The sequence below is a fragment of the Myxocyprinus asiaticus genome, chromosome 1 (assembly GCF_019703515.2).
Source record: "Myxocyprinus asiaticus isolate MX2 ecotype Aquarium Trade chromosome 1, UBuf_Myxa_2, whole genome shotgun sequence".
NCBI classification, from domain to species: Eukaryota; Metazoa; Chordata; class Actinopteri; order Cypriniformes; family Catostomidae; genus Myxocyprinus; species Myxocyprinus asiaticus.
This window is the reverse complement of record NC_059344.1, coordinates 26,665,182-26,692,417: the sequence shown is the minus strand read 5'-3', so window position 1 is coordinate 26,692,417 and position 27,236 is coordinate 26,665,182. Positions and strand designations below refer to the sequence as shown.

The following is a 27,236-nucleotide window of genomic DNA, read 5'->3' as shown; positions in this document are numbered from 1 at the left end:
TGAAAACAACGATATGAGGGTTGTATACATCCTTGATGCCAATTCGCGAAGGTTCGGAGTGGAAAACCGTGGACAGTGTTTGTGTGGGTTTTGCACTTTTATGCATGGTGTGCAGTTATAGTCATAGTTTACTGCCATACTGTTGACAAAGAACTTGGCTTTTGGACCCACGATCTGATCCACCCTCCTCGGCTTCAGTCACCATCACTGAGGGTTTAGAGAACACGCACTCCTGACATTTTTTCATCAAACCCCCTGTTCAACTGCATTTTTTTACTGCTTTTGCTTTGCCGTTCACCCAAGGCCTTTAGCCTCCACCTCAAGCTGAGAGGCGCCACCCTCCTCGGCTTCAGTCATCATCACCGAGGGCCTGGAGGAAACACTCCTCCCGACTGCATTTTCACTCAAACCCCCTGTTCAACTGCACATCCAGGGGGCTCGGACATGTCATTCAAGCCGAGATGAGCCACCCTCCCCGGCTTCGCTCACCATGAGTTAGACCCTGCAGCACACGCACTCCTAATGCATTGACTTAGGCTTTTTTTCACTGCTTTTGCCGTTCACCCAGGGCCTTTAGCCTCTGCCTCAAGCTGAGAGGCGCCACCCTACTCGGCTTCAGTCACCATCACCGAGGGCCTGGAGGAATCGCTCCTCCCGACTGCATTTTCACTCAAACCCCCTGTTCAACTGCAGATCCAGGGGGCTCAGGCACGCCATTCATCCCGAGGGGAGCCACCCTCCTCGGCTTCAGTCACCATCACCGAGGGCCTGGAGGAACCGCTCCTCCCGACTGCATTTTTCATCAAACCCCCTGTTCAACTGCACATCCAGGAGGCTCTTGCATGTCATTCAAGCCAAGATGAACCACCCTCCCTGGCTTCGCTCACCGTGAGTTAGACCGCGGAGCACACACGCTCCCAATGCATTGACTAATAAAAAAAAATAAATGTATATCATGTATATTTTGGTGTGTTTTTTTTTTTTTACATTGAAATATAAACAAACTGTGTGTTTTGAACCACTTTGATAATTGGTTTACGGAGTTACTACAAGTGGTCTATGGGCACCTCCAAGTGGCCTTTTTTTGGAAGTACACTTACATAAATCATTATGGAACAAAGAGTTTTAGTCATATCGATTTCAAAATTGTGTTAGACCTTCATCAGACATGTGGCTTTGTATCAGATGTGTTTTTGTGGCACTGCGCATTGTCTTGCATATAAAATAAATATATATTTTATAAATAATGTTTGTGGACACTATTCAAAATATTTGAATAGCTCTAACTAAATTTTTATACAACAATGACACATTTTTACTCTTGAATAACAAATGTCGGTGACGCCATGCGAGAAGCAGACGTGTGAGCGGCTAGCTCTGCGCACTTTGCTGGTTTTTTGATTATTTTCATGTTATAACCGGTGAGATTCGATACACCCAGTTACATATTTGCTCTTTGAGGTAAACATGGCAAAGAAGTAAAAATCCTCAAACTCTGGGGACATTAAAAGACACTTACATGTTCAAGCTGAGGCCTCTGATGGGACTGTTGGTCACAGGAGTGACAGAAGTTGAGAAACGAATCAATTGTCTGGAATCATCGGAAACAGACTTGGAATTTATTTTGGAAAAACTGGAAGATCTTGAAAATAGGAATCGAAGGAACAATATTCGAATTGTTGGAGTTCCTGAACATGAAGAGGGCAGAGATATGGTGAAATTCCTAGATGAGCTCTTCCCGATTCTGCTCAACATAACAGGCCATAAGCTGGAAATCGAGCAAGCTCACACAGTCCCAGCTCGCAAATCTGCTGAGGGAGACAGGCCCCGATCAATTCTGGCCAAATTTCTGAGATCATCCGATAAAGATATTGTGTTGCGCCAGGCAAGGAGCAAAGGAAAGCTTTCTTGGAAGAATCACAATATTTTCTTGTTCCCGGATTTTGTGAATTCGACAATAGAGAAATGCGATTGGTTCAAGGAATGTAAGAAACTCTTCCATCAATAGAAGATTGCTTCGGCACTGATGTTTCCGGCCAAACTGAGAATAGACACCAAGGATGGCAGCAAAGTATTTGCCAGATGATTTTGCCGCTGAATTGTTTAGATCTTATGCTGCAGAACTGACTCCACTTTTATTAGAAGTTTATACGGAATCATTAAAGAATGGAAAGCTTCCGCTAACCATGACGCAAGCCCGGATCAGTCTGATTCTTAAAAAGGACAACGATCCAAGCGAGTGTAAGAGTTACCGTCCAATTTCTCTGATCCAGCTAGATGTAAAAATATTGTCAAAAATTTTGGCTAATCAATTAAGTAAAGTTATGACATCTCTTATACATATAGATCAGGTGGTGTTATCAGGGGCCGCAGCTCTTCTGACAACATTAGGTGTTTCATCAATATCATGTGGTCAGTGGCGAATGATCAGACTCCGGTCGCTGCCATCTCACTTGACGCCGAAAAGGCATTTGATATGGTAGAATGGGATTATCGTTTTAAGATTTTGGAAATATATGGGTTTGAGAGTACATTTATTGGTTGGATTAAGTTAATTTATAGACACCCTGTAGCGGCGGTACAATCAAATGGATTAATTTCAGATTATTTTACTTTGAATAGGGGCAATCAGCAGGGTTGCCCTCTTTCCCCATTATTGTTCTGTCTTGCCCTTGAACCATTAGCAGCTGCGATAAGTAAGGAGGAGGATTTTCCAGGGGTGGTGGTGGGAAGTGTGGCGCATAAGGTTTTGCTTTACCCAGATGATATTTTATTATTCGTCTCTGACCCTACTAGATCTATGCCTTTCTTCCACAGTTACAGGGATAGTTAGTGTATATATATATGTTTTGCTGTTTCTTTCTAATAGATGAAACAATAAAAATGTTAATCGCAAAAAAAAAAAAAAAAACCGGAAGAACTGGAAAAGTTTTACTTTGGGTATGTTGTTTTCAAGCTCATGCACAAAAAGAGGCCAGATGTTAAGAGGTTAAATGCATTTTAATAATGTAGGGGTGATCTGTTAGTCAGTTGAAAACCTGAACCGATTATCAGCTGACAGATAAACCAATGGCTGACCTCAGATGAACGTTGCAGACATCACACAATCATTGTATCTGAGCACACACCACAATGACAAACAACGATGTCAAAACCTCCTGATTTACCACAGCAGGATGAGGGTCAGAGAAAAGAAACAGAAAGCTAGAGGAGGTCAAAAGAGAAGTAGAAATGGAATAAAGCTTGAAAGAGAGATTTGGAACAGCATGAATGCAAACACAATGAGTTTGCTATTATGTGAAAAAAGATACAGTACATTAATACAAGTAAGATTTGAGTGAACCAACTCATTTATACAAGCTATTTTAAATAAAAACATAAAGATAAGAAACTATATATATATATATATATATATATATATATATATATATATATATATATATATATATATATATATATATATATATATATATATATTATTAATGGGGAATTGATTGGATTGTGAGTGGATGTTCCATACCAGAATGGAGCAAGAGCTAAATGTGAGTTTGCAGTCAATGCCGGAGGACCACAAAAAAAAAAATAAATAAATAAATAAAATCTCATCATTTATTCACCCTCATGCCATCACAGATGTGTTTGACTTTCTTTCTTCTGCTGAACACAAACAAAGATTTTAAGAAGAACATCTTAGCTCTGTAGGTCAATTCAATGCAAGTGAATGGTTGCTAGACATTTGAAGCTCCAAAAATAAAATAAAGGCAACATTAAAGTAATCCATAAGACTCCAGTGGTTAAATCAATGTCATCTGAAGTGATCCAGTCAGTTTTGGGTGAGAACAGAACAAAATTTTTCACTATAAATCTTGATGGCAGTCTCCTTGGCGATCATGATTTCAAGCTTGATTACGCTTCCTATAGCACCATCTAGCGCTCTGCTTATGTGTCAAGCACTAAGAAGTGTAATTGAGCTTGAAATCATGATCGTGCCTAGAGACTGCAATGGCAAGATGCACAGTGAAAAAGGAGTTACATTTTGGTCTGTTCTCACCCAAAACCGACTGGATCACTTCAGAAGATGTTAATTAATCCACTGGAGTCGAATGGATTACTTTAATGTTGCCTTGATGTGCTTTTTGGAGCTTCAAAGGTCTGGCCACCATTCAATTGCATTGTATGGAACTACAGAGCAGAGATATTCTTCTAAAAATCTTAATTTGTGTTCTGCCGAAGAAAGAAAGTCATACATATCTGGGATGACATGAGGACAAGTAAAAGAAAGCAGAATTCTCATTTTTGGGTAAACTATTGCTTTAAGATTATCCAAAAGGACAATAGAGCTGCATATATCAGCTGAAAAGGAGCTAGAAATGAATCATACACAATTAGACCAGAAATGTTGGTTAACAGTACAGTAGGTACAATTTACAATTAACAGCCACACCTTCAGAACAGAAACACAGATATGTACTGTATTAGAGTCCACTCCAGATAATTGGTTGGTGGAGAGATTTGGGTTGCCTTGCCCTAACATATCGCACATTTTTTCATTATTTAGTCAAATAAGCATGTTTGGGCTGGGCTTGGACCTGTTTTCATGTCTGTGTCTGTGTTTTTCTATGAGTGGGTGAAACTCTTTCATGCTGGTACTCTTAATCTCTCTTTATAAACACCAATTTGGAGTTCCCCTGGCCTCTGAGATCACAGCGGATTAACACAGTTGGAGTCAGCGCTACCTCATGAAGGCTGAGAGAAGCAACAAAAGAGCAGAGCCACCTTTGTTGGCTAGTTGCCTTTTCACTATATACCATCTGCACTAGCTGCCATCTGTTTTGTGTTGCTTTGGATTAGGGCAAAATAGACATGCATAGAGAGATTGGCTTGATTTAGCAAAAATATGTATGTGCTTGTGAGTGCATGAGTGTTCGTATATATACCTGTATAGCCTAAACAGTATGTACCTGTAGGTATACCTGTTACTACATCTCTCGTGTTCTTTGAAGTATGTACATGGCTGTTTAGCACAGAAGCAGAGATGTAGCCTGAAAATGCTGTAAAGCATAAACAGGGCTCCCTAATGCTGTCGTAAACCAGTTTGTTGTCTGTATTGTTGCGCTGGTGATGTTGTGGCCTCAAACTCCTATAAAACTGACAACATTGCAAACAAGAAGAGTAAGATGTTTAAAGAAAAGACCAGAAGACTGTGAAAAGCCTGTTTTTTTTTTTAATCCCACATACAAGTTCAGACATAAACGCTGCATTAGCAATCTGAAACCTCATTGAAAGGAGTTAATGTCCTGTTGGGGAACAAGTTACACATTGTCTATAGCTTCACCATGCAAGATGATTAGCTATAGGGAAATTCTTAGTTCTTATAAGGAAGTGGTGACCAGTTCAGAGCTTTCAGTCATGTAAAAAATAAAATAAAAATAAATTAAACACAGGCAGTCTCACAATTTGAACTGATATGAGGTTGACAGGAGAAAATTGTAAGAAAAAAAAAAAGAGCCACAAAAAATAATATAAACGACAAAAAACAGGCATTTAATGTGGTAAACCCAGATTGTGTGCAATCAGCTTTATCACCCTGAATTAGTACAGACCTTGTGAAAGTGCCTGCAGGTTAGGTACCTCATTGTGGCAGAAGAAAATTCCTTGTAATGGAATATTCCGGGTTCAATACAAGTTCAATCGACAACATTTGTGGCTGATAACCACAAAAATTAATCTAGACTTGTCCCTCCTTTTCTTAAACAAAGCAAAAATACAGAAAAAATGTTACATTGAGGCTCTTACTAGGGAAGAAAATGGGGGCCAAGTTTTTAAGGGTTTAAAGGCAGAAATGTGAAGCCCATAATTTTAAAAAGGCGCTTACACTAATTCTTCTGTTAAAACTTGTCTATGATTTGAGCTGTAAAGTTGTTCAAACTGTCGTTTTTGCAGGATTACAGGGTTTATGGCGGTTACATCGTCATGGCAATGAAGCTGCAAAATTGGCTATAACTTTACACAGAAAAAGTTAGTAAGCTATTTTCTCACACTAAAATCAAGTTAACACACATATTGTTTACGTCTTGTGGCTATACTTTTGAAACAGTGAGTATTTTAACATTTACAGATTACCCTCATTCACTTCCATTGTAAATGCCTCACTATAACCCAGATTTAAAAAATAATAATAATAATAATAATAATAATAATAATAATAATAATAATAATTTTATTTTTAAAGTCAAAGTAATTTTTTATGGTAAATGACATTATGCCACAAATGCTGTCGACTGAGCTTAACTTTTATCAAATCCAGAATATTCTTTTAAGTTTTATAAAGACGTCTATGTCTATGACCTAGATCAGAGGACAGATTATTACAGTAATGTTGCTTTTCACAACACTTTATGTCAATAAGACCCTCTTACTTTCCTTTATATGTTTATTTTTATTTTTTTGCCTGAACAATAGTCCCTGTGCATGCCAAAGTTTGATACATTTTCCAGAAATACATATAAAACCCTTCAACAGGCACATGACTATAATTTATAGGTTTTCTCATACAACCCCAATTCCGAAAAAGTTGGGACTATATTGAAAGCACTACAACTAAACATTATATGTTGTTTTACCTTGAAAATGTTCAGTAATTTCAAATCAGATGACTGCAACACACTCCAAAAAGTTGGAACAGTCGAGTGTTTACCACTGTGAAACATCACCATTTCTTCTAATAACGCTTATTAAGCATTTGGGCACAAGTTTGTTAAGTTTAAAAAGTGGAATTTTCCCCCATTCATCCATTATGTAGGTCTTCAGCTGCACAATTGTACAGGGTCTTCGTTGCCATTTTGTGCACTTCATAATGCGCCACATATTCTCAACTGGAGACAGTTCAGGACTGCAGGCAGGCCAATCTAGCACCCACACTCTCTGCTTATTCAGCCAGTATGTGTTTTGAAGTTGTCCTGCTGAAAATTCCGGGACATCCCTGGAAAAGACAGTGGTGGATGGCAGTATATGCTGCACCAAAATTTGTACATATATGTCTGCATTTATGGTGTTCTCACAGAAGTGCGAGTTGCCCATGCCATGGGCACTGACACACCTCTGGCCCATACAGACACTGACTTTTGGACCTGACGCTGATAACAGATTGGATGGTCCTTTTCCTCTTTGGCCCGGAGAACACGACGGCTGTGTTTTTCAAAAATTATTTGAAATGTGGACCCATCGGACCAAACAATGCGGTTCCACTGTTCTACTTTCCTTCTAAGATGAGACCGTGCCCAGAGAAGTCGGCAGCACTTCTGGACAGTGTTGATTTTTAAGACAGTGATGTCTGAGGGATCAGAGATCACGTGCATTCAGAAGTGTTTTTTTGTCTTGCCCTTTACGCACCGTGATTTGACTAGATTCCTTGAATCTTTTAATAATATTGTGCACTGTAGAGGGTGAAATAGCCAAAATCCTTCCAATTTGTCTTTGGGGAACATTGTTCTCAAAGTGCTGGATTATTTGCTGAAACATCTGTTGGCAAATTGACAAGTCTCGAATGATCCTTGCTCTTGAAGGACTAGGCTGTGTTTGGAGGCTCCTTATATGACACAATTGCCTCACCTGTTTAACATCTCCTGTTTCACATCGCCTTGTTATTTTAATTTGTCAAATTGTTGTTGTCATTGCCCGTCTCAACTTTTTTGGAGCGTGTTGCAATCATCTGATTTGAAATTACTGTACAAACAATGAAATTCACGAGGTAAATCATCATATAATGTTTAGTTGTAGTGCTTTCAATATAAGAGTGAATATAATTTACAAATCTACATTTTGTTTTTATTAGCATTTTTCATAATGTCCCAACTTTTTTGGAATTGGGGTTATACATTCTGCTGTACTATGTCAATGTGATACCAGTATAATGAGTCACTTTTAACCAGTAGGAAAGAGTCTTATCAAAACATAATCAAGCATGCAATCAGTATAACTGCCAGACTCCTTATTTATGACCTTTCAACAAAAGTCTTGGAGAAACAGACAAGTCTTTGTCAAACCTTGGCCTTCATAAAAGCTGTCGAAATAGCAGCTGAGAAGCACAGGAAGCCAGGTGCTCTAACCGATCAACAGACAGTACACACACACACACACATACACGCGCGCGCGCACACACGCACACACACTCATGTTGGTGCGGCTATCCTTTTGAGGACTCTCCATAGACATAATGATTTTTATACTGTATGAACTACAGATTCTATCCTGTATATATTTTTAAATTTTCAATAAAACATTGTTTAGTATGTTTTTTAAGCTATTTGAATTATGGGGACACTAGAAATGTCCTCATAAACTACATTTATAGCATAATACCCTTGTAATTACCAGTTTGTAACCTAACATAAAATTCCTTGTAAACCACCCAAACCCACCCACACACACAGACAGACAGACAGACACACACACACACACACACACATGTTGGTGCAGCTATCATTATGAGGACTCTCCATAGACAAAATGATTTTTATACTGTATGAACTATAGATTCTATCCCAAACACACACACACACACACACACACAATCCTTCCTCTCCTTGTCCAGTTTTATAGCCACCACCAGCAATGGAACCTTATCAGTTTCCTGGATATAACGGCTGCATTGTAGGGTTTAATTTGTAACAAATTTCCAGCCATAAAAGAGGTTGCCCTTGAAAAGAACAGACTGTTAATAATGAGAAACACTTCTTGTTTTGCTTTAGTTAGTCCCAGCTTTTTTCGGATGCAAAAATAAAGCCTGTTTATGGAAACTAATTCTCACAGGTGCACAGCCACCTTAAGAACTCCTCTCTTTTCTAACCTTTCTGTGACTTCTATTGCAAATACAACATAAAACAAAACAAAAATATAGCTAGGGCACTGTGTAACAATATACAAACATCACACAAACGAATCCAAAATACTGCAAAGTGGCCAAGTTTTGACCGCTTTTGTCCCTCTAGAGCAGACAGACTGCTGTGTGAGAAAGGTCGAAGTACTTCGGCTTTCTGTATGACTAGATCATAATGTGTCAAGAGTGCTGCTGCAGTTTTTCACACGCGCTCAGACTGAATCACTGTAAACTGCGCGGAGTCTGTGAGAACGAGTAAATTCGAAGGTCGCTCACATTTATCGCTCTTCGGCTCGAATTTGCTTATTCGTTTTTTGACATGCACTGTCTCTCCGGGAAAATTACTGTGAAATAACAGTGTACGAGATCTTACCAAGCGAGTATTTTGTCGGCGCGAGGAAGACAGCAAGTGTCGCACGTTTCGTTTGTCCACGAAAGGTGAGAGATTTTCCCGAAATATATTTCCGTATGATCATTCGATCTTCAAGGCGTATTAAAGTGAAGATTATATTTTTATATACGTTCAAATCAGTCAATTTAATGACAGGGAAAATATAGCCTAATATATGGATGGACATAATTAAAGAGGTTTTACAGATTTTATGTAATTATTGTTTAAAAGTGTGCATTTGTGCATATGGAGATTAATGTGCCATTTGACATGTAGTAGCCTATACCTTTTCATTAGTTTTGTTTAAAGTAATCTCTAAAATGTTAACTGAGACGCGCTGCTATTCTTTTTATTTATTTATTATTATTATTATTATTTATTTATTTATTTTATTTTTTTGACTATTGAAACCGGGTTTAATTTGAGTATTTTCCTTTGTTTTTTCCCATTTGTTCGTTTCATTACTGTGGGCTATTAGATGAAACTTGAAGTTCATTGTGTTATTTATTATTATTTATTGTGAAGCATTTATTAACTTCAAGCCTTTATCAGATATGCATGCAATCTTTTTTTTTTTTTTCATGCATTGCTCTCTTTCATTTGAACATTTCACGCTCAGTGTTGTAATATATGAGAGTCTTGGAGATCCTTGGGGAAATTGGAGCGCAGGTGGAGGAGCAGCAGGCGCATATTTACTCCGAGGCTATGAACAAATCAAAGAAACACTGCGACTGCATGCTTTAGTGAAATCCTCCTCAATCCTGTAACCCCCTCAGCCACTTCACCTCAATAGAAAGGAATGCTCTCTTTATCTACCTTCTAGGCTATATAACTGACTGATGGTTTACTTCATGCGTAAGAAACAGTAGGCTACGAGCACAGTTAAATACACTATTTTTCTTTTTAGTTTCTCTACATGTCGTTAGTGTTTTGTGTCTTGGTTTTCCTGTCTGCACCACAGTGGTTGATCTACATAACTAAACATCTACCTGTCTGTTCGCTTTAATGTACCATAGCTCTTGTGCGGCCGCAGTTCTGTAGCATATATTTTCAGGACACTGCCACTAAATGGTTGAAAGGCCTTTGCCCTCAACCCCTGCTACTCATCATTTCAGCTCAGAAGAATGGAAGGGAATGAAAGGCCTCTCTCTTTTTTTGTCTGGCATTGATGTCACAAAGCAAAAGCACAATGGCTTGACCTAGTTCATCTCAAAGTTCACATTCTTTTTCTGTTTAGGTTGTTAGTTTTGTAGACACCACAGCAGCAATGGAAACGCTACTGCAGCAACATTGAGTCTTGCACCGCACTGTGTCTTGTTTGGGGCTGGTTGCACAGTAGATAAAGTAATATTTAAAACAAGCTGAATAATTTCATAAGATTTTATCAGCCGGAGGAAATTTAGATAGTGCTGAAATTGAAGTGGAGACACAAAAGTTCATGACATTTGAAAGTTGTTACATTTCCTAGGTCACTGAGTCACTGTAAGAGGAAACGCAGTGCATTGGTGTGTAGTTCTATAAGAGAAAAAGTAATGTTTGGTTTTAATGCATGGAGGGTAGTGGGAAACAACAAAAACATAACAAGGGCAAGAGAATTTTAAGAATTTGTGCAAAAATGCCTTTATTTACAATGGTTGGCAACCAGTCCCCCTATGTAAATGGACTGCACCAGCTTCCTTTCAATACTGGTGCTTTGAGAGGAGAAAAGGGACATTCTTTGACTGCTGTGAGGTCCACATAGCTGGAACAATGGCAGAGAAAAAGAGGGCCAGAAAGGGCGGAGGAACAGACGCACCCTTCTCAAACACAGCAGCACAGAGGAATTGGGCACTCTCAGAGTGGTAGTCAATAGTGTGCTCTATTATGGTCCTTTTCAGCAGTTTTGTCCCATTTTTTTTGTTCTTGAGGTTTAAATACAGCATTTAAGCTTTTTTTATTGTTCATGTTCGATTGGTTTAACTGTAATAGCACCAAATATATTTTAACAGTTGCCTTTTAAAGGGATAGTTCACCCAAAAATGATAATTCTCTCATCATTTACTCATCCTCATGCCGTCTCAAACTTGTATGATTTTCTGTCTTCTGCTGAACACAAACGAAGATACACTGTATTATGAAGTATGTTTGATGTGTTTTTATCCGTACAATGTACATTAATAGGGTCCAAAAATGTCAAGCTCCCAAAAGGACATAAAGGCAGCACAAAAGTAATCCATGCGACTCGAGTGGTTTAATCCATTTCTTCGGAAGTGATACAGTCATGTTCACACAAAATCTAAAATGAAATTTTTACTCCATTGAAGGTTAGTTCATGGTTGGGGTTTATGGGTAAAGTTAATGAAGTATGCATGCCTGTTGACTGAATTACAGTACATCTAAAAATACAATTAGCTTTTGGCGCTACTCTGTGGCCATTTCACTCAGAAACTGGAGCCCAAACGTGACAAAACTTACAACAACACTTCCAGCTGGTGGGCCTGGGTAGCTCAGCACAGACGCTAACTACCACACCTGGAGTCGCAAGTTCGAATCCAGGGCGTGCTGAGTGACTCCAGTCAGGCTTCCTAAGCAACCAATTGGCCCAGTTGCTAGGGTGGGTAGAGTCACTTTCCTCGTGGTCACCATAATGTGGTTCTCGCTCTCGGTGGGGCGCGTGGTGAGTTGTGCGTGGATGCCGTGGAGAATAGCGTGAAGCCTCCACACGCGCTAGGTCTCCACGGTAACGGGCTCAACAAGCCACGTGATAAGATGCGCGGATTGGCGGTCTCAGATGTGGAGGCAACTGAGATTCGTCCTCCACCACCCAGATTTAGGCGAGTCACTACGCCACCACGAGGACTTAGAGTGCATTGGGAATTGGGCATTCCAGATTGCGGAGAAAAGGGGAGAAGAAGAAAAACACTTCCAGCTTTGGCCACTGGGGGGCAGTGATTCGAATTTCGGTAATCATAAACCAGTGGCTCTAAATAGGCGGACTCCGGTTGGGATCCAAGCTCTAAACCTTTGTGCTAGTTATCTGACACCTGACTAAGTGATTGTGTTAGTGTATGTGTATATGCGCGCAGAGCGGGAATAAAGCACGTTCAGCGCTAGAGAAAAATACAAAGTGCGTAGCACCGGACGCGCTTTATTCCCGCTCCGTGCACGTTGCCTCTCTCCCCGCATTTGACATTTACTAATTTACTGTACGTATGAGTTGCAGGTGCGGTTAATTTAACAAAGAACGTTAACATAAAAAATGTTAACATCAAAAACATTAACATCAGAAACGTTAACGTGGTGCCTTTAGATGATAACTTTGTTCCGTCCAAAATTAGCTTTAATAATCAGCATGTTATGAGCCTTTCATAATAAACAAACAGATTTTTGTTATGTAATTTCATGGATGGAGATTAGAAACTATTTATACTTAAGCAAACAGTATTTAATGTTTCACTGTTGTTATGTAAATTGTTTGTTGTTTTGTTGTTAATAGATTCTCACTTTAAGGATTTACAGACACTTTTAGGACATTCAGACTTTTTTTTTTCTCCCCAAATTGGAATGCCCAATTCCCACTGTGCTCTAGGTCCTCGTGGTGGTATAGCGACTCGCCTCAATCCAGGTGCCGGAGGACGAATCTCAGTTGCCTCCGTGTCTGAGACCGTCAATTCACACATCTTATCACATGGTTTGTTGAGCGCGTTAGCATGGAGACACAGTGCATGTGGAGGCTTCATGCTATACACCACAGCATCTGTGCACAACTCACCACGCACCCCACCGAAAGCGAGAACCACACTATAGTGACCATGAGGAGGTTACCCCATGTGACTCTAACCTCCCTAGAAACCGGGCCAATTTGGTTGCTTAGGAGACCTGGCTGGAGTCACTCAGCACACCCTGGATTCAAACTCACGACTCCAGGGGTGGTAGTCAGCATCTTTACTCACTGAGCTACCCAGGCCCCACCACATTTAGACTTTTAAATTTTAACATTTAAAATACAGTGTTTTTTTTATCTGTCAAAAGGCCTCCTGTGTCACAGTTGAGGTCAGAAGTTTACATACACTTAGGTTGAAGTCATTAAAAGTCATTTTTTAACCACTCCACAGATTTAATAACAGACAGATTGTTTCACTAAGTATACTGTGCCTTTAAGCAGCTTGGAAAATTCATGAAAATTATGTCAAGCCTTTAGGCAATTAGCCAATTAGCTTCTGATAGGAGGTGGACTGAATTGGAGGTGTATCTGTGGATGTATTTTAAGGCCAACCTTCAAACTCAGTGCCTCTTTGCTTGACATCATGGGGAAATTAAAAGAATTCAGCCAAGACCTCAGGAAAAACAATTGTGGACTTCCACAAGTCTGGTTCATCCTTGGGAGCAATTTCTAAATGCCTGAATGTACCACATTCATCTGTACAAACAATAATACGCAAGTATAAATACCATGGGACCACGCGGCCATCATACAGCTCAGGAAGGAGATGCCTTCTGTCTCCTAGAGATGAACGTTGTTTGGTGCGAAAAGTGCAAATGAAGATGCGGGAGGAAACAGGTAGACAAGTATCTATATCCACAGTAAAACGAGTCCTATATTGACATAACCTGAAAGGCTGCTCAGCCACTGCTCCAAAACTGCCATAAAAAAGCCAGACTAGAGTTTGCAAGTGCACATGGGAACAAAGATCTTACTTTTTGGATGTCTTGTGGTCTAATGAAACAAAAATTTAACTATTTAGCCATAATGACCATCATTATGTTTGGAAGAAAAAGGGTGAGGCTTTCAAGCTGAAGAACACCATCCCAACCATGAAGCATGGGGGTGGCAGCATCATGTTGTGGGGGTGCTTTGCTGCAGGAGGGACTGGTACACTTCACAAAATAGATGGCATCATGAGGAAGGAAAGTTACGAGGATATATTGAAGCAACATCTCAAGACATCAGCCAGGAAGTTAAAGCTCGGTCGCAAATGGGTCTTCCAAATGGACAATGACCCCAAGCATACCTCCAAAGTTGTGGCAAAATGGCTTAAGGACAACAAAGTCAAGGTACTGGAGTGGCCATCACAAAGCCCTGACCTCAGTCTGATAGAAAATTTGTGGGCAGAACTGAAATAGTGTGTGTGAGCAAGGAGGCCTACAAACCTGACTCAGTTACACCAGTTCTGTCTGGAGGAATGGACCAAAATTCCAGCAACTTATTGTGAGAAGCTTGTGGAAGGCTACCAAAAACGTTTGACCCAAGTTAAACCATTTAAATGTAATGCTACCAAATACTAACAAAGTGTATGTAAACTTCTGACCCACTCGGAATGTGATGAAAGAAATACAAGCTGAAATATATCATTTTCTCTACTATTATTCTGACATTTTACATTCTTAAAATAAAGTAGTGATCCTAACTGACCTAAGACAGGGAATGTTTTCTATGATTAAATGTCAGAAATTGTGAAAATCTTTAATGTATTAATATTAAATGTATGTTTAAATGTATTTGGCTAAGGTGTATGTAAACTTCTGACTTCAACTATATATATATATATATATATAAAGCTACATAATTTCCTAGCCATATAACTACTGACTGACACTTTGTAAGCTACATATTATTGTCCGGACCTTTGCTGGGAAGGAAATTTAGAGACCGGACCTCTCGGAATTTTAATTGAATTCCCCTGTCATAGACCGATTTCAGCAACAGAACTTTTTCAAACGTGATCAGTAAAAATCACCATAAAATGATAAAATCACCATAAAATAATTCCATATGAATCATGCACTATTTTTCAAGTCTTCTGAAACCTTAAAGACAGATTTGTGTGAGAGACAGGCCCATCTATAAGTCATTATTCATTTCAATCTTACTCTTCGCTGCAGCTCTCAATAGTGATGAGTGATTAATGAATGAACAAATCGTTCTTGTGCATTGATTATTTTGAATGAATTAGTTGATCACAAACTGGACTGAATGATTAGTTCATGAATCAGATTGATTTAACTTTATGATCCAGTCAGAGCAGATCTTGAGTTAACAGCTCACTATAGGAGAAGATAACCAATACAAAATGCCTTCAGTTTGGATCTGTTCCTCACACAAAATTAATGCATAACTCCTTTTTGGGGCTTGACAGATGGTCACTATGTACTGTTGTTGAATGGAAAAGATGTTTGTGTGAAGATTCTAAAAATTCTCCTTTTGTGATCCACTGAAAGAAATAATGGGAATGGAATGATGGTAAGACAGAATTTCTAGTTTTGGGTGAACGATTCTTTTAAAATAGAGCTCAGTACTCTTAAGAGCAAATGCTGGTGAAAGGAAGATTGTGTATTATCACTGTTTTGATCTGTTTATCATTGATCTGTTTACACAGTTGGTAATCATTTCATCTTAGCACCTCTCTCTCTCTCTCAATCTCTCTCTCTCTCTCAATCTCTCTCTCTCTCTCTCTCTCTCTCTGTGTGTGTGTGTGTGTGTGTGTGTGTGTGTGTGTGTGTGTGTGTGTTTCTCATATCCTTCATTTCTCTAATATGTCTCTCTTTACTTCAATTACACAGTAGTTTAGTAGAACTATTACATATTCAGCTACCTTATTGTAGTAGCAGCAGTGGTAAAGCACGTTGTTTCAACCTCCCAAATCGAGAATCTGCAGACGGGGTGTTTTGCATAATGCCTGCCGCAACAGGTTGATGCATGTCAAGTCGGTAAATGCAGGAAAGCCACAGTGGTGTCTCATAAACTATGTCTCCATCATTTTCATTGTTTGGTTCATATCTTAGTCACATAAAAAGGTCAATATGCAGAAAAGCAATACACAAAATGGTAGAACTGTTTTGAGTGAGTGAACTGATTAAAGACTATATGTATTTTTGGCCTAGTGGCTCTTACCTACATTAAGGTTATATTTAAAAAAAAATCCTTCTGCTGTTTACCTACCATGTTCTCATTTTTGAGCCCTCCATATGCTGTCTAATGTTTTAACAGAGGAAAAAAACACAAAAAAAAAAAAAAAAAAAAATATATATATATATATATATATATATATATATATATATATATATATATATATATATATATATATATATATATATATATATATTATAAGAGAGGAAGCAGTGACAAGGCACTTTTTGCATGTTTAGAAGTGTTTTTTTTTTTTCTTCTTCTGTTTTAAACTGAGCTGTCATGACTTTTTGGTGTCTGCATAGTCTCTCACCAAAAAGAAAATGAAACATCAGGTTTTCACACTCACTTCACTAATTTGCCAACAGAGATCTGTTGTGTGCTTCAATCTTCCATTGCTGACTAAGGCTAGAAAGCATGCCATTCAATATCTGATTCATCTGCTGCCACAGGCAGTGTTTATGTAGTACATTGAGACTGATGATGGATTATGATTCATTTCACTTTAGAACTGAGACATGTGTTTTATGTATCACTATAAGTGAACAAAATGAAACAAAGATTGCGACATAAAGATGGCATCAGTATCTGCATGCTGCACTGAATATGTTTGTAAGGTTACAGTAGTCTTTGTTGGAGAAGAAAGTCTGTTCTCATGGATAAGAGATGGCTGTTGCAACCTAGTATGTCTATATTTTTACCCATGCATGCATGTGTTCTTACTGATAAGAGTCCAGGAATAGATTATGGTACTTGATGTGTGAACGTGACAGCCTTTTTATCTAAAAAATGGAGAGTTTTAAAGAGGAAGGAAGTGTTGTTTTTACAGATAATGGATTCATGTATCTTATACTGAAGATGGCAAGAGATGGCAAAAGGCAAAAACAGCCAAGATATACTCTGATAACATAATTTCCTATGGATATAGGAATGGAGCAGTTTTTCATTTCTTTACTGAGTTCTCACTGTTGCTTTACAGGCACCATCTATGAGCTACAATGAAGCAGAATCCAAAGACTGTAATCATGTTCTTGATCTTCTGTCTCTTTTTCATTTTGGGTCAAGGTGAGTATGTCATCACTTAAGAAGCAAAAATAATGACATAGCAGGAGCGGAGCTAGGGGGTGGCCACTCACCACCCCACTCGCAATTGCCGTTTGGTAATTTTTTGTCTTGGGCACAATTTAGTTAGTCTTCCCCCCCACCTTGGACAATGTGCCACCACCGACTGATCACTGGACCCTGCCCGGCCACCCCTGTGAAAAACTCCTGGCTCTGCCCCTGTTACATAGTTGATTATTGATGATTGATTGCCGTTGTTGTCTTGTGTTATGAATTGTGTTTTTAGAAATTGTAACTTGATAAGTCTAATAAATCTAAAATTGATGAAGCTTGCAGCTTAACATCAACAGTATCTTACCTTTTTTTTTTTTTTACTTTTCTATGTATCAGCAACAGAGAATGACAGAGACTTTAAGATGTGTGGAATATGGCACCATGGTAACACATCCCAAAATCTGAAATATGATTTGACAACAGGCTGTAAGGAACTTGTAATTTCAGCCAACGACATCACGCTCTCTATTTGGGGCAGTATCACAGCGAAGTGCAAGCAGTCCGGATCCATTCCTCTAGACTTAAGTCCTTTTCAGAATCAAAGTAATTTCTGTGTGTTCTGGGAGCCACTGCTGGACCTGCTGATTGTGGAGGTGAATGGAAAGAACCGTACTCTGTGTGGCTCAAGTGGCCTTCAAGAAAATTGCTGCACTGACCTCTCTCCAGGCAACCAGACAAATGCCAGTCTGTATGGTATTTTGAAGGGCAGCATCCAAGGTGATATAATACAGCACAACGTCGTGGGAATATATGCATTTCAAGGGGATTCAATCAACTGCAGTAAGATCTATTTCCAATTAACTATTATCTTATATAAAATAGGAATAGTTCACCCAAAAATGAAAATGCTTTCATTATTTACCCACCATTATATAATTCTAAAGTAGAAACTTAGAAGAATGTATCCCCTCCTTTTGTCGTTACTACAACAGTTCATAGTGACCACAGCTGTCAAGTGCCAAAACGGACAAATGCACCATAAAATTATCAAATAAGTTGTATATTCTCTTCTGTTGTCCTACAACAGCTTTGTGTGAGGAACAGATCAAATGTCTTTGATGCAAGACGCCATTGGTTCTCACATGTCGTGACCAACGGCAGCAAGAAGGAAGCTCATTAGTGAATAATGGCAGACATTTCAGTCTGTTCCTCAATCAAAGCTCTTGTCTGGCTGCAGAACATTTGGAATATACACTGAAAAGTTGGTAACCTGCAATTGTTACCTCAAAAGTCTATTTCTGCTTGATCTAACCCATAAAAATGGCTTTTGTTAGTGTAACCATTATATATATATATTTTTTTTTAAGAAAAATAGTGGCTCAGTGGTTAAGGCTCTGGGTTACTGATCAGAAGGTTGGGGGTTCAAGCCCCAGCACTGCCAAGATGCCACTGTTGGGCCCTTGAGCAAGGCCCATGACCCTATCTGCTCCAGGAGTGCTGTATCATGGCTGACCCTGCACTCTGACCCCAGCTTAGCTTAGCTGGGATATGTGGAAAGAAAAAGGATTTCACTGTTTATGTATAAATATAATTATTATTTATAATTATTTTCTGACTTTGAAATAAACCAGTTAATTTAGATGTTAGGACATGTGGCACATTTTTTAGGTTACCTGACAAATTATTTTTACAGTGTAGTGAGTCATTTGGACTACTTTTATGGCACATTTTGGAATGGCAGATTTGAAATGGCATGTGAATAAATGATGACAGCATTTTCATTTATGGGTGAACTTCCCTTAATATTTGTCATCTTGCATTTTTTTTTTTTTTTTTTTTTTTTTGCAGTATCATAAGATTAAGTTCCTTATTGACACTGACTGTGCTCACTTTAAGTTCAGCACTTCTGCCAAAATTATACTTTGTGTATATAAAATGTATTGTTCCACTTGCAGAGAAGAAGTTCTGTGATGTGGCAAGCCAGCAGTCCAGGGGAGCAAACATGTGAGCCAATCATCTTATATTTTATTTTGATAGTTTCATTATTACTCTAGATGTGTTATGAGTGTTAAGAACTGATGTGGTCTGTCATGCAGTTGTTTGCAATAGGTGATTATAAGCATGTTTGTCAGAGTGTAATCATTGCATGCTGTTGCTCGAATGAAAAACAGAGGTTGAGCCTCAGACAGGAAGCTGAACCAATTAGGTATGCAGGGACATTTGAATTTGCATGGTCATTTTTAAACAATCAAGTGTGTCATTGGTTCTCTGGTGCTTTGATTAAACCATTAACATTTAATTTATTGCATTGCGTACTCATGCCATTGATCATGCATGGTCAATTAACATGCTGAGCCATCTTATCAAAACTTTTGATAATCCTCTAATGCATGCTCATGTACTGTATATAATGCAAAATGGGTGGATCCAAGTTATGTGGTTACAATAGTTGAGTGTTTACTGTGGTTTTTTTATTGTAACCATAAAATGTACACACCCTCTTTAGGAAAATACTATATATAGCACTGGTAACCTCTTACTGAATACAGGTGGTGGTTTTGTGGCAATGCTGCAGTTTGTGTATTTACTGAAGTTTATCTTATTAATCTGTAAGTTTCTTTCTATGGAATTCACATTCCATAGAATGGATAAAACTAAACCTTATATTGTTATAGTAGTTCTTGCATTTGTTTTTAATACATTTTTGCTCCACTTATGAGTGAATCACTATAATACTGGATGTTACATTTGTTACACATCTGTTCTGGTGTGATCCTGTCTAAATGTGTATGTTTGTGTGTGTTTGCAGGATAGAGGAAGTGGTGATGAAATCCAACGCAACTGGTCGTGTGGATCTACCTTGTGCCCAGAGCACTATCATTGAGATGGAAGAGGGCTTCATGGGACACAATTTCACTCTGCCTGTAAATCCATTCACATTTTTTGGAAACAGAAAGTTAAAATATAGACATGTAACATTTGAGATAAAACCTGTGTCTTCTTAGCATGTTCCTTTTCATTATATGAATGAATTCATGTGTTACATTTCAGGCCCCCCGAAATGTCCCAATAGACAAGATACCCTCGGTTTATCTCCCCTCCTGCCTGAAACCAGCATTCAGGAAAAAAGCCAAAGTGGTTTGTACATACTACAGGAACAGCATGTCAATGAAATATTTTCAGGTAAAATAGACTAAAGACTAAAATAGAAATAAATTGTCATCATCAACCCATCAACACACACACACTTACTTACCTTTATACTGTATATATTGTACACTCACACACACACACACTTATATACATACATACATATACTCGTGTGTGTGCACAGTGACAAACAGTATTTGTGTTGTGCAGAGGGAATCATCTGATTCAGCTCTTCTGGATGACATAGTTGGAATCTCTGTGGAGAATGAGATCATCGCCAACCTCCCAGAACCTGTCAGAATCAGGTTCCATCACTCTGCCTTACCAGTAAGTCTGTTTAAGCATGTTTATTTTTGTTCTGCATTTGCTTTGCATATGTAGCATCAGACTAACTGCACCTCACACATCATTTTCTACGCAACAGTCGAGATATATGCCTCTCATTTCTTACAGTAAACAGTGAACACAACATCAAAAGACTGATTATGTGAAGCTTGATCACTCTGACATTGCTGATATTATTGTCTCCTATGTTCATATTGCAAGAGCCTGGTCTGCTAGCCAAATAAAAGTAGAACTTACTCACTCACAATAATAGCTATTCCTATTCTACTCCTATTCTATGCACTGAGCTACTCCCTTAGCTGCTTTGACTATGAATCTTTTTATTTCCAATAAAAAAGCATACAGGCTAGAGATTTGATGGTGTTTCTATTTCATTCCACAGGCTAATCATTCTAGAAGATGTGTATCATGGGACACAAGAAAAGGTGAGATCAAGTTCAAATATAAAAATGTCCTTGAATCTACTGATGTGTTACTCAATGCTGTTATCTTTCTTTGCAGACAATGAAGTGATGTGGAAATCAGAGGGTTGTCTAACCATTAACATCAGTGCTGTAGAGACAGAGTGCTGTTGTAAACACCTCACATACTTTGCTATTCTTATAGTGAGTAGCATGTTTATTGCAATTACAATTATAATTATTATCAAGTGAATGTCAATGGAAAGACGTGTTTAATGGATGACGAACTCTGTCTCTTTCTCCATTACTGAAGCAAGTGGAACAGAGGGCTACAGTTCGCCATTTAGAGGCTCTGACATACGTTACCGCTGTGGGTTGTGCTTTTTCTTTAGTTAGCTGCTTGGTTCTCTTCTACTGGCTCTGTAAAAAGAGGTAACCATGACTTCATTGACTGGCTTGGAATTCATTATAATATCATGAATAAAAACAATGCCTATTCACTGAAAAGAAGTGTATTGTGAATCTGCCCCTTATGGTTTGTTTCTGTCTCCTTCCAGAAGAGGGAAGAAAAACCAGTCCTCACTGGTGCACCGTGGTTTGGTGGTGGCAATATTTTTTTTGTGTCTGTTCTTTATCCTTACTGGTACAATGGCAAATGTAGGAAACGACGCAGTTTGTATGACAACAGGATTTCTTCTGCATTATGCGCTGCTTAGCACCCTCTGCTGGATGGCTATGGAAGTGTTTCACACATTCTTATTAATCCGTAAGGTGTTCAGCTCAACTCTTCCGTCTTGGGGCTTTTACTTGGGGGGCTTTGGTGAGTACAAACATCAAGTGTCCAGTTTGAAGAACTTGTTAGAGTCCTATGTTAAAGTGTATATACTATGTTCTCTTTAAGGGGATTCAAGTAACAGCAATAAAAATAAATATATAAATATATCTAATTTATTAAGATTGTTATAATGAATTCATGTAGTGATTCAGTTTCTTTTTTTAAATCCAATTTCAGGTCTTCCAGTTCTGCTAGTTTGTATACTGCTCCCTATAGGTGATATTTATGGCAAAAGGAAGATTGTGCCAAGTGATAATGTTACCAATCCTTACCATATGTAAGTTGACCTCCTAAGATGTAACCATGCATACAGAATTAAACAATTAAAAAAAATATTATTATTTTATTTTTTTTTATCTGCTCAACCAGGTGCTGGATGTTGGATAATGACAAGAGCAGATTGGCTCATTTCATTATTAATATTGGCTTATTGGCTGTTGTGGTAAGCTCTGGTGCGGTCATGCTTTTCCTTGTGGTGAAAGAGATACGGAATCGACCAGAGTGGAAGAAGAACCATGTGGCTTTTCTCAGCATCTGGGGCCTCACCTGTCTGTTTGGCACAACATGGGGCCTGGGTTTCCTCGACTTTGGCCCTCTCTCCGAGGCGATTCTCTTCCTCTTCTGTATTATCAACTCCTTACAAGGTGAAGCTTTTTTTTAAACATGCTACGCTATTCAAAGTCATTAAAATACACAAAGTCAAAAACTGGGTTGCTATTGTGTCAGTGTAAGCTCTGTTCCTAGGCATATCAAAATAAAACAGCCCTAAAACCTTTCCTTTTGTAATGATTACATGATGGCTTCAGATGGATAGCATTTTTCTCATTAGGTTCCAGTCTGTTAAAAGTCAGCCTGTCATTATTGCAAAATAAACCCCAATAGGGTGATCTGGTGTCACCTAAAGGGATTTATTTTGTGATAATGACCGGCTGATTACACTGTAACTTTCTTATTAAATGGCTACTTGATATATTTAAAAAAATGGATATGAAATATTGATTTGAACTGAAATTATTCAGAACAACATGAAACAGTTATTTAGGTAATAAGATGACTGGGACTAGGATCAGTTATACAGTTCTTCGAGACTAATTAAATTCCCATGTATCCCAACAGGATTTTTTCTTATGCTGCGATACTATGCTCTTGAACGCATGAAAAAGAGGAACGAGTCCAGTTCAGATGGGAGCAGTACAGGATCTTCAAAACAACATATGCTACAGACTAATGAAAAGAGTTAAAAAGTTGGTGATGCTAAAACAGTGTTTTACTGAAACTGTATCTCTGATATGAAAAGAAGGATTATCCACAAGGGCATTTGTAAAGATCCTTTCTCATCCTGCAGGTCAGGATGGTGAATGGTCCTTAGATGACATTTCACTGATATTTAGTCACAAGACTAATAATTGAGCATGAATGCTTCACCTGTCATAAGCTGTATTTCTGTATGTGGATATAATAGTTTTTCTTTTTCAAGCGAATCTTGCACTTTAGCTTATATTTTACTTTTTTGTCTATTGTTTAAGTATTTGTGAATTTGTATTTGTTTAGCAGAATGAAAAGAATCTGTTTCTCTATTTGCTGCACATACACAGTATGCACATATTTGGAGCCTGCTTGGAATTCATTTTCTTCCTTTTTTGTTTCAGTTTGTTTTATTACTAAAATTCAAATAACTTCTCATAAATACTACTCTCCAAAAAAGGATAAAGTAAATCTTCCATTTGACCATAAGTCTTCCATCCTAATTTAAAAAAATAAAATCAAATTATACGTTTATTTAAAAAAAAATCACATACACAAAAACATAGATGAAACAAACAAACATAATAGGGAAATAAACATCACCCAATATACTGTATTAGTTTTACGAATTAAAAAGCCAATTGACCTTTGTCTTTGAAGACTGTAGTGTACACCTTTGTATGAAATCTTCAGTTTTTTGGCAGTTTCAAGCATTGTATAGCCTTCATTCCTCAAAACAATGATTGACTGACGAGTTTCTAGAGAAAGCTGTTTCTTTTTTGCATTTTTGACCTAATATTGACCGTAAGACATGCCAGTCTATTGCACACTGTGGCAACTCAAAAACAAACACAAAGACAATGTTAAGCTTCATTTAACGAACCAAATAGCTTTCAACTGTGTTTGATATAATGGCAAGTGATTTTCTAGTACCAAATTAGCAATTTAGCATGATTACTCAAGGATAAGGTGTTGGAGTGATGGCTGCTGGAAATGGGGCCTGTCTAGATTTGATCAAAAATGACTTTTTTCAAATAGTGATGGTGCTGTTTTTTACATCAGTAATGTCCTGACTATACATTGTGATCAGTTGAATGACACTTTGGTGAATTAAAGTACCAATTTCTTTCCGAAACAGCAAAATCTGTACATTATTCTAAACTTTTGAATGCCAGTGTATATTCTGTCCCTTTTGACCAATATTGTTTAAATGTATTTAGAATACATTTATTCTTTGCCTATATTTTGTTGTATTATAATGTGCAACCATGATCAATTGAACCGAGAAAATGATTAAAGCACAATTATGCACATCCTAGAGTTAATACATTTTAGTGTAAATAATCAGGAAATCCATATGCGTGGAAGTTTATTCCACATTAACCAGCAAAAACAACACAAGCTCAAAATCTGCATGAGGAATAAAAAAAGGGACAGGCTGGAATTAATAACCACAATAAGAAACCAGAGTAATACATTTTTTAAATCAAAAGTTGTATTTGCTAATGTTAGTTAATGAACTATGAACTAACAATGAACAATTGTATTTTTATCAACTAACATCCAGGGTTGGGAGGTTTACTTTTGAAATGTATTCCACTACAGATCACAGAATACATGCTGTAAAATGTCATTTGTAACGTATTCCATTAGATTACTCAAGGTCAGTAACGTATTCTAAATACTTTGGATTACTTCTTCAGCACTGGTAGATTTTTTCACTTGTTTTGATTATAAAAACTCTGTCAGTACAGTAAGACAAAATACACATGTTAAAAATACATTCTCTGAAAAACCTAAATATCTTGTGCAGTGTTGTTTCTAAAACAAGATAAATCAAATTTATCTTGTTTTAAGGATTTTTAGTTATTTTTACAGGAAAACAATACAAAAATTATCATCAAGAATACGATTTATGCCCTAATATCAAAGGTCTTACTAGAAAAAAAGAAATTATGATCCAACGTGAATTTTCTTGATAAAAAAATATGATCGTGCCTGGTAAAATGTGCATGTAAAATGGCTAGAAATAGCATTTTAGCTTAGCGTAAAGCTGACAATTCACACAAGGTTTATTTCAGTTTCTTCTTCTCCAAACTTACTTCTCTGTCTGCTCGTATGAATGTAACACATCATAAGAAAGTGTTTCACCGCTGTTCAAATGCATTTTGGATCACATCATTTATATGTATAAATGTTTTCCATCTGAAAGGACTAAATATTAAATAAAACAAATGACAATAAAATGCAAAGTAATCTCTTCAGTAATCAAAATACTTTATGAATGTAACTGTATTCTAATTACCAATGATTTAAATTGTAACTGTAGTGGAATACAGTTACTTATATTTTGTATTTTAAATACGTAATCCTGTTACATGTAATCTGTTACTCCTCAAACCTGCTAACATTAACAATGATTAATAAATGCTGTAAAAAATATATTGTTCATTGTTAGTTCATGATACAGTACCTAATGTATTAACTAATGTTAATGAATGGAACCTTATTTTAAAGTGATACCAAGTATTTAAACAGGTAAAACAGAAACAAATTAACTAGGTGTGAATGAAGACAATTCAACAGATTCAACAGACTGGGGTGGGGACATCTGGTGGCAGGCGTTTGTAGCTTCAGCCAGAGATCTTACAGACTTGACTAACACTTACAGCCCAGAGTCTCTCTGGATCTTTGGCTTTTCTTCTGGGCAAACTGCTTAAATTTTATTCGGATAGGGACTCTCTGTGAAAAGCATTGTTCATTTCATAAATACTCGATGGGACTGAGGTCAGGGCTTTGGCATGGCTTTTGATGTATGTTCCAGGTCATTGCCTTTTTTGGAAGATGAACCATCATCAGTCCCAGGGCTCTTGTGGATTGCAGCAAGTTTCCACCAGGAACTTTCCATATTTACCTCCATACATTCTTCATCTATATGCATTTCCCAGGCCCTCTTACAGAAAGATGTCCTCAAAGCACATTGCCACTAACACCATGCTTTGCTGTAACGAGATTGTTTTTGGTGTGGTATGGTGTGGTTGGATTGTCTCAAACCTATTTAGATTTGCTGTAAGCCTCCCTCGAAATCTTCTATTGTCTTTATGGTTTAATGTTTATTTTGCAATTCACAAAATTGTGTTTATGAGTTCATAAACTTAACAGTATTATGTACAGCTTACATAGAAAATTGAACTGAAATTGCAAAACATCATGAACCTTCCTTAGAGTAACAGGTTTTTAGATTGGCCTCTCATTATGAATTACCTAACCAATTCTCATTGGGTGGTTGTAACTGTATTGGCTATATTAAAGGATTAGTTCACCAAAAATGAAAATTCTCTCATCATTTACTCTCCCTCATGTCATCCCAGATGTGTATGACTTTTTCTCCTGCAGAACAAACAAAGATTTTTAGAAGAATATCTCAGCTCTGTAGGTCCATTCAATGAAAGCGAATGGTGACCAAACTTTTTTAAAAGCACATAAAGGCAGTATAAAAGTAGTGATCCAATCGATTTTGGGTGTGAACAGATTAAAGAGTTACTCCTTTTTCACTGTTCATCTTGCCACTGCAATTTCTAGGCACGATCATTTTTTTCAAGCTCGATTACACTTCCTAGTGCTTGACATATGCAGAGCACTAGATGGTGCAAGGAAGTGTAATCGAGCTTGAAATCATGATCGTCGAGGATACTACAGATGTCAAGATTTTTCGTGAAATAGTTATGTTATATTTTGGTCTGTTCTCACCCAAAACCCATTGGATCACTTTAGGAGACATGGATTAAACCACTGGAGTCTTATGGATTACATTTATGCTTCCTTAATGTGCTTTTTGGAGCTTCAAAGGTCTGGTCACCATTCACTTGCATTGTATGGACCAACAGAGCTGAGATATTCTTCTAAAAATAAAGTCATACACATCTGGGATGGCATGAGGGTGAGTATATGATGAGAGAATTTTCATTTTTGGGTGAACTATTCCTTTAATACAAAAAGGGATGCCCACAACCTAAAAGGATAAAATACCTGAAAAGCTTAAAATGTCA

General features: G+C 37.8%; 1 protein-coding gene across 1 annotated transcript; it reads left to right on the top strand.

The window, feature by feature from the left end:
* The first annotated feature begins 9,062 nt into the window (after nt 1–9,062).
* Nucleotides 9,063–26,546, top strand: LOC127412063 (adhesion G-protein coupled receptor G5-like). Its single transcript, XM_051648141.1, has 14 exons — nt 9,063–9,316; nt 17,135–17,220; nt 17,608–18,051; nt 19,167–19,215; nt 20,021–20,135; nt 20,263–20,394; nt 20,572–20,688; nt 21,089–21,131; nt 21,208–21,311; nt 21,421–21,539; nt 21,665–21,927; nt 22,120–22,219; nt 22,312–22,586; nt 23,059–26,546. Exons 2-14 carry the CDS (start codon nt 17,154–17,156, stop codon nt 23,181–23,183), a joined length of 1,953 nt encoding a protein of 650 aa, XP_051504101.1. The 5' UTR covers nt 9,063–9,316; nt 17,135–17,153; the 3' UTR covers nt 23,184–26,546.
* The last annotated feature ends 690 nt before the right edge of the window (nt 26,547–27,236 follow it).